The 8,981-nt window shown below is 33.6% G+C and overlaps 1 protein-coding gene across 1 annotated transcript; it reads left to right on the top strand.

Moving 5' to 3' along the window:
* The first annotated feature begins 8,072 nt into the window (after positions 1-8,072).
* On the top strand, positions 8,073-8,631 carry LOC131624412 (uncharacterized). Its single transcript, XM_058895353.1, has one exon. It carries the CDS (start codon positions 8,073-8,075, stop codon positions 8,583-8,585), a length of 513 nt encoding a protein of 170 aa, XP_058751336.1. The 3' UTR covers positions 8,586-8,631.
* Positions 8,632-8,981: the final 350 nt, after the last annotated feature.

Here is an 8,981-nt window from a genome sequence, read left to right as displayed (position 1 = left end):
TCTCCTAAGTATTAGTCAATTGTGCGACAAAGACTTCAAAGTAACTTTTACAAATTATGGCTGCACAATAGAACATATTAAGAAAAGAGAGATCATGTTTAATGGCACATGAGTAAACCACATTTATATGCTAAAACTTGGACGAAGGCATATTTTTTTGGTTACTCTCAATCTAGTAAGGCATATAGGCATATAGGTTCTTTCAATTCAGTTACTACTTATTGTTGAAGAGTCAGTTCATGTGTCCTTTGATGAATCTTATGCAAAATGTGTCGAGAAAGGTATATCTCTTGATAGTGCAGGCCCATCTACTGAAGACATTGTCAAAGATAAGGAAGACGAAAGTGAAAGTGTTGCAAAGGAAGATGCTAAGAAAGTGAAAGATGAGTCTCATGATAGTGTTGAAAAAGAAAGCATCTCAAACAATGAAGAACTTCCTAAGGCCTGGACAAATGTAAAAGATCATCCAATCGACAACATAATAGGGGACATCTCAAAGGGCGTGACAACGCGCTCCAAGATAAGTAACTTTTGTCATCATTTTGCTTTTGTTTCACAAGATGAACCGAAAAACGCTAAGGACGCATTACTTGATGAGCATTGGCTAATGGCCATGCAAGAAAAATTAAACCAATTTAAACGGAATGATGCTTGGGACCTTGTCCCTCATCCTGGAGATCATCAAGTAATCGGTACTAGATGGGTTTTTCGTAACAAACTTGATGAAAACGGAGTTATCACTAGAAACAAAGCTAGATTAGTTGCTCAAGGTTATAATCAAGAGGAAGGTATTGATTATGAAGAGACGTACGCTCCCGTAGCACGTCTCGAAGCTATTCGTCTCTTACTTGCTTATGCTTGTTCAAAAGACTTTAAAATATTTCAAATGGATGTTAAAAGTGCCTTTTTAAATGGCTATATTAATGAAGAGGTCTATGTAGCTCAACTACCCGGATTTGAAAATTATAAGTATCCAACTCATGTTTATAAGTTGAAACGTGCTTTATACGGCCTCAAACAAGCCCCTAGGGCTTGATATGAACGATTAAGCAAATTTCTACTTTGTCAAGGATACTTTAGGGGTAAAGTTGATACCACCCTCTTCATTAAAAGAAAAGATAAAGATATACTTTTGGTTCAAGTTTATGTAGATGATATAATATTTGGGTCAACTAATGCAAAACTTGTCAAAGAATTCTCTAAGCTTATGCAGAGTGAATTTGAGATGAGCCTCATGGGAGAGTTGAACTTCTTTCTTGGTCTACAAATCAACAACTTGGTCATGGAACTTTCATAAGTTAAACTAAGTATTGCACAGAATTGCTTAAGAGATTTGGAATGAGTGAGTCAAAAGAAATTCACACACTTATGGCAACAAATAGTAACCTAGACAAAGATGAAAAAGGGTAAAGAGGTAGATGTGAAATTATACCGAGGCATGATAGGTTCTCTATTATATCTCACAGCTTCAAGACCAGACATTATGTTTAGTGTTTGCATGTGTGCAAGATACCAATCTTGTCCAAAGGAATCACATCTAAAGGCCGTAAAAAGAATTCAACGATATCTCCGTGGAACTACTACTTATGGCCTATGGTATCCTAAAGGGAATGAATACTACTTGGTGGGATTCTCCGAATCCGACTTTGCTGGATGCAAATCTGATAGAAAGAGTACCAGTGGGACATGTCATCTATTCTCCAATTCATTGATAAGTTGGCACAGCAAGAAACAAGTGTCAGTCGCATTATCTACAGCTGAAGCAGAATATGTAGCTGCAGGAAGCTGTTGTGCTCAGATATTATGGCTCAAGCAGCAGCTCATTGACTTTGGTATTAAGCTTGATCGTATACCTATCATGTGCGACAACACTAGTGCTATCAATTTAAGCAAGAATCCAGTCCCACAATCACGAACCAAGCATATCGAAATAAGGCATCATTTCCTAAGAGATCATGTCGAAAAAGGAGAAGTTATCTTTGAACATATAGAAAGCAAGAAGCAACTAGCTGATATCTTCACCAAACCTCTTGCAACCGAGCAATTCTTCACCATTCGAAGAGAATTAGGGATATTAGATATCTCTAATTTGAGCTAAACATTTTTTTGTTGTTTATTTAATTATTTTTAACTCTATACTTTGATTATGCTCAAGCTAACACTTCTCTTAGTATGAAGGTAGTACGAAATCAATCAAGGATCGTGCTACATTGACAAACATGACAAGATATCTGCAAGTTGAGAAAATGGTAACATGTTTGTTGTTCACTTCCAAAAATATCATTGATGCTATAATATGCTATCAATTAACATGTTTATAGTGACTTCTTATATGCTTCTCCACCTATCTCATTTACATGTATATGTTGTTCATCATTACTCATAACATATCATGTTTGGGCATAAAAATAGTAGAATAAGCATACATCTAACATTTTTAGGCAGACGTTAGCGAGCATTGCATTAGTTCATTTCATTGCATTGCATCTCATTTCTGTCATGTTATTATTACTTGAACTTAAGCTTGGTTTGTACCTTTAAATATGTTTGGACATTATGCTCTATTTCTTTACTATTATGTTATGTAAGACATTGTTTTATTTAGATAATTTTGTTATTCTCTTCTACTATTCTCCTGGTTTCCTTCTTTTGATGTTGTCAAAGGGGGAGATGAGTTGAGAGTACGGGGGAGCTTAGTACGGGGGAGCTTACGCATACAAGACCGGGGGAGCTTTCGTCATTTAATAAAATGTTTGCCATCATCAAAAAGGGGGAGTATGTAAGTACAAGCCTATACTCACCAAGGAGTTTTCGATTCATGGCAAACATCATAAGTGAGCAAACACAAAAGCACAAGTGGATAACTCAAGGAAAATCAAGTTTTGGCTATCTAAGACAATGTAGGTCGACCTACCCTGTGTCAAGGTCAACCTATAAAGCTCAAATTACTCAACATATGGTTTTGCATCAAATAGGCCGACCCAGTGCATCATTTGGTCGACTCAAATTAAGGCAAACAAAGAAGATACAAACATGCCACTATTAGGTCGACCCACTCACCTTCCTAGGTCGACCTAAACTGAAGGAATTTACACATGTCACTGTTAGGTCGACCTACCCACACTCCTAGGTCGACCTAAACTGAAGAAAAGTCCCAAGAACGCATTTCAACTGACTTTAGGTCGACCTAAACCTTCAACAGGTCGACCTAACTGGCAACAACTGACTTTAGGTCGACCTAAACCTTCAACAGGTCAACCTAACTGGGAACAATTTCAACTCAACTAAATCTGCTTCTGTTAGGTCAACCTAATCAATAAAACAGGTCAACCTATCTTCTCAAAAAGGCCAAAATTGTTTGTTTGCTCTGTATCAATACACCAGCTCCCATATATATATTGTTTGCTGTCAAGTATTGACAAAAACACCAACAACTGAAAGATACACAAAGGCTTCTCATCTTCGATCTTCGTCACAACTCCAACACAACTACACACAATCATTTTTGCGTTGAGGGTTTACGTTCAAGATCGATAACATCCATGGAACGGAATTGAAGATTCCTAGTGGGTGAAGATTTGTGGGGTTTTTGGTGAATAAAATCTGCGGATTTTGTCCTCCAAGATTGGTGAATTTTGGGGGTTTTTATCAAGAGGCTTTATCAAAGATTCAGCTGAGTGTGAAGGTTGAAGAACAAGGGTTCAAGCAATTCAATACACTACAACAAGGGAATCAAAGTGAAGCTCTTGGAAGATACTTGATTTGGATCAAGATCAAGGGGAAGAAGATTCAAAGGATCAACATATTCGGTTTATCGTTATCGCTTTGTTATCTTCTTTGTATAAACTGTTTTCAATCATAATGAAAGACATCCCAATTCCCATTTGGAATTGGGGGCAGATGTAGTCGTAGCGAGGACGATCGACGAACTGCCTGAACAAATATCGTGTTCTTATCGCTTTTATCTTTTCGTTTACGTTTCGCTTATTTCTGGTTATAATCACAAATTGATCAAAGGTTCAAGTGTTAAACTTGTGTGTTAAAACCTAATACAAACATCACAAGTCACCACACATTGAATCAATATCAATTTGGTTATTATCACCAAGTGTTTGATATATTGCTTCAACTATTATCAAGTCATTGCAAACAAGTTAATCAAGTGTATAGTTTAAACGATTTACATTAGTGTAACTGTTTGATTCTATAAGCGATCTTTTCATCATTAATCCTTAACTATTTTGTGGTTTTATCACATATCCGATTCTTTCAATAGAGGTTCGGAATAGACGCAAGTCGATCCCGATACGCTTTCGCCTAAGTTTGAAATAATTTCGAAAAATTCTGAGGCATCTATTCACCCCTCCTCTAGATCCTCAAGCCTAGCGTCTAACACAACTAAGAGAGTTTTGAGGTACATAAAATGTACAACTGATTATGGTTTGTGATTTTTGAAAAATGAGAGTGGAGACCTCCAAGGATATGCAGATAGTGACTTGGCTGGAAGTGTAGATGGTTCAAAAAGTATCTTTGGTTATGTTTTCTTATTTGGTAGTGTCGTATTCTCATGGAATTCAAAGAAATAAGAAATGGTCATCTAATCATCAGCTGAAGCAGAGTATATTTCTACTGCTGCAGCAACAAATCAAACTATTTGGCTAAGGAAGATTTTAATAGATGTGGGACAATTTTAAAACAAAGCTACCGTCATATGGATGGATAACAAATATGCTATAGCCATAGCTAAGAATCCAGTCCAGTATGGAAGAACCAAACACATCAAGGTTAAATATCATGCTATTAGAGAAGCTGAAAAGTAAAAAAAAAATAAAAAATCAGTTTGAAGCATTGGAATTAGGGGTGGAAATAGGCTGGGCCGAGTTAGGCTTTGCCAAGCCTAAGCTTGGCCTGTCAAAAAAAAATGAAGCCTAAGCCTGGCCTGTGGCCTGTCGTAGGCTTATGTTTTAGGCCTGAGCCTGGCCTTTTCGAAGGCTTGGTTAGCCTGTTAGCCTATATAAAAGTCTATTTGTTTTAGACATATGTATACAAGCAATTAAAATAATGTTTAAATAGACTAACTAACTAAAAGACCAAGAGACTAAAAATTTATTTGCATTGACTTATTTTAACTTACCTCTTAGCATAAGTTTTAGGAGACTATTTGTTTAAGAGAACTTATGAAAACAGTGTTCATCAGATGTTTTCATCTTATTTTCATAAGTTCTTCAAGATAACCAAATTTTATTTATGTATTTTAATTCAAAGTATAAAACATATCATAATGATAATAAAAAATATTCATATTTATTTAAATAGGCCGGCCTGATAAGCTTATAAGGCTTCTTTTAGGGCCTGAGGCCTAGCTTTTTTAACTAAATAGGCTTATAAAAAAGCCTAGGCCTTTTCTATTTAAAAATAATGTGTGGTCTGGTCTGAGCCTATACAGGCTAGCCTGTAGGCCCCTGTTATCAGCCTGACCTATTTCCACCCCTAATTGGAATTCAGAAAATCAAATTGCGGATAAAATGACCAAAGCTCTTTCCAAGAGAAAGTTTGAAGAATTGAGATCAATGCTTGGAGTATTCAAGAAAAATATCAAGGATAGTTAGAAATTGATATTTTTCTAACATACTCCCTCCGTCCCAAAATAAGTGTCATAGTTGACACTTTCACACAGATTAAGAAAATGTAATAAATGAAAGAGAGAGAATGACAATTTTACCAAATTATCCTTATTTGTTATTGGTGTATTTTTATCATCATTAATGTAATGTGAGAGAAATAGTAAATGAAGAGTATTAATTAGAGGGTATAATTGGAAGATAAAAATTAAAATTGTATTGGAAATTAAAAGTGACACTTATTTTGGGACAAATAACTTTTACAAATGTGACATTTATTTTGGGACTGAGGGAGTATCAATTACTTTACTTGTTGTTGTTACTATAATGATTAGATTCTTTTTTGCCAAGATAGTAAAAGTAGACAAAAGCTAGTGATGTCTACTATTTAGAGTAGATTTGCTTTGGATTTTATCTGCACTCCAACAAACAAGTTTATTGTGCTTTGGATTTTATCTACACCCCAACAAGCAAGCATTTGTAGTTTTTCAACTTTATGAAATTCAATAACATAACCTTTTTTTCACCCAATTTTTTTTAAAATTATTTTATGCTTTCTATAGGGGTGGAAATAGGCCAGGCCGATAACAGGGGCCTACAGGCTAGCCTATATAGGCTCAGGCCAGGCCACATGTTATTTTTAAATAGAAAAGACCTGGGCTTTTTTATAAGCCTATTTAGTTAAAAAGGCTAGGCCTCAGGCCCTAAAAGAAGCCTTATAAGCCTATCAGGCCGGCCTATTTAAATAAATATGAATATTATTTATTATCATTATGATATGTTTTATACTTTGAATTAAATTACATAAATAAAATTTGGTTATCTTGATGAACTTGTGAAAATAAGATGAAAACATCTGATGAACATTGTTCTCATACGTTCTCTTAAGCAAATAGTCTCCTAGAACTTATGCTAAGAGGTAAGTTAAAATAAGTCAATGCAAATAAATTTTTAGTCTCTCGGTCTTTTAGTTAGTTAGTTTATTTAAACATTATTTTAATTGCTTGTATACATATGCCTAAAACAAATAGGCTTTTATATAGGCTAACAGGCTAACCAGGCCTTCGAAAAGGCCAGGCTCAGGCCTAAAAAATAGGCCTACGACAGGCCACAGGCCCGACTTAGGCTTCATTTTTTTTGACAGGCCAGGCTTAGGCTTGGCAAAGCCTAGCTCGGCCCAGCCTATTTCCACCCCTAGCTTTCTATTCATCTCTTCTACACCACTTTACCATATCCTTTGTTTTTCCTACAAAACTCATTAATAATTAGTTAATAAGCAAGCATTTGTACTCTTTAGTATAGTTGAATAAAAAAGAATTATGATAAAAAATTTACGAGCACTGATTGAATCAAAAGGATGTTGATTAACTGAGTGATCCACTTCTTTGAATTATCCACAAAAAGTCAAACATATAAAATTGGTTTATTTAAAATTTATTTACTTTTTAATTTGATTCATGGAGTGGTAATTGAGTAGGAGAGAGAAGAAAATATTTTTTATTTTTAAATTAATAAAAAATTGTGATTAGTTGTTTATATAACCACCTGTTATGTTTGTGTTCATGCAAGTATTTTTTTCTATAAAGAGTGTGGTGAAAAAAAAGAGGGTGGTTCTCTCTCTAAACATGAATGATCATGCCACTTCCTAAGCATCATATATTATCTTCTCTCAAGATAAATTTCATGTTGGATATGTTTCTTTATCAACATGTTTTTAATTAATCAATCCGTCAAAACTAAGTGTAGTATTTGACAATTTCATGCAAATTAAAAAAATGAATAGAAAAGAAAAATTAATAATTTTGCCAAATTATATATATATATATATATATATATATATATATATATATATTAACGTTTGATATATTATATTTATCACAATATAAAATAATATAGTGATGAATTATAAATTATGCATATAATATTAATTTAAAATACGATTAAAAGAAAAAAATTAAAAATTTTAAAACAAATATTTTTTTAAAATATAATTAATATTACATTTAATTGTTTGTACTTTTGTAAGAAGTTTTCAACAGAAATAAATTATAAATAATATCATTTTTTAATACATTGAATATCACATTGCTTTAATTATTTTACTTTTCTAAGAAGTTTTATATTATAGTCAAGATATCTTATATATAAGTGAAAATGTAATGCTAACTTTGTGTCTTTCGAGAACAAGTTAAGAAATCTATCTACCAAAAAAAATTGTTATCGGAGAAATATTAATTTAATATTTTGGTCAATTTCCAAGATGTTCCTTAAAACGATGTGCGACACATGGCAAAATAAATTTTAATCGTTGAGATTTTAATTCTATAAACATAAACTGGAGCAGATCCACACTCCTCTATAGGACACAAGTTAACATTCCTCTATATATAATCTATAATCAAATTACAAAAGTGTGTTTTCTTCTTTCTTTTCCTTTCTATTTCACTCTCAATGTCTTCTTCATCTAACCCCACAAACCCTTTTTCATTTCCCTTTTATTATTCAAAGCTTAAAATACCAAGCAAAAACTATACTCACACAATGAGCACAGAAACCCCAGAAATACCACAAGATAACACTCAAGAAAAAGTAGCAAAAATAGAACTTGATATTCAAGTATTCTATAAGCTCTATGTTCAACCCTTTAAAGGTCTTCCACCTTTAGCAACCGAAAGTGATTTCATTGTGTCACCAAATATTAAGTACAAATTAGAGATTCCTCTTTTCTTTCTCATTAAAAATCCAAATTTTTCTTCCTTTGATGTGGCTCAAAAATTAGCAAAATTACCCATTAGTCATGATTTGGCGGCTTATATAGAACCACATATTGTTCAAAATGCTGTTGAATTGGGGAGAAGGAGTGGAAACAAGGGGTTTAAGATTGTCTTTCATGTTAAAGTTGTTGAGATTGATTTGGCAAATACTCGTGAATGTGAAGGGTATCGTAGACGTGGTCTTGCTTAGAATGATTAAGCATTGAAATGTTGTAAGTATATTTGCGTTAATTAAAATCTCCATTTGTATACTTCTGTTAGTGTTTTATTTCTTCTCTAGTTTCTTATTTTTTTATTATTATTTTGAGACTATAATTATGGAGAGTGAAATAGACTGTCAGTATATTGTTATAGGTCAAAAGTGTTCTAAGCAAGTGCAAACCTCCATTGTAGATGGAGAAAAATGTAACACGGTTTACACGAAGAAGGAGAAGAGAAAATCACAAGAGGAAAAGAGTGCAAAGTAGTGTTCAAGATTCAATGAATGAACAAGTTAGTTACAAAGCATCAACTATATACAACTAACTCTAACTAACTAAGAGAGTACATGATCACATGTGTGGTGATCCACGCTAATCTACATGCA

The sequence above is a fragment of the Vicia villosa genome, unplaced genomic scaffold (genome assembly GCF_029867415.1).
Source record: "Vicia villosa cultivar HV-30 ecotype Madison, WI unplaced genomic scaffold, Vvil1.0 ctg.000121F_1_1, whole genome shotgun sequence".
Taxonomy (NCBI): domain Eukaryota; kingdom Viridiplantae; phylum Streptophyta; class Magnoliopsida; order Fabales; family Fabaceae; genus Vicia; species Vicia villosa.
The sequence above is the reverse complement of the archived record's forward strand: the minus strand, read 5'-3'. Positions and strand labels throughout refer to the sequence as shown.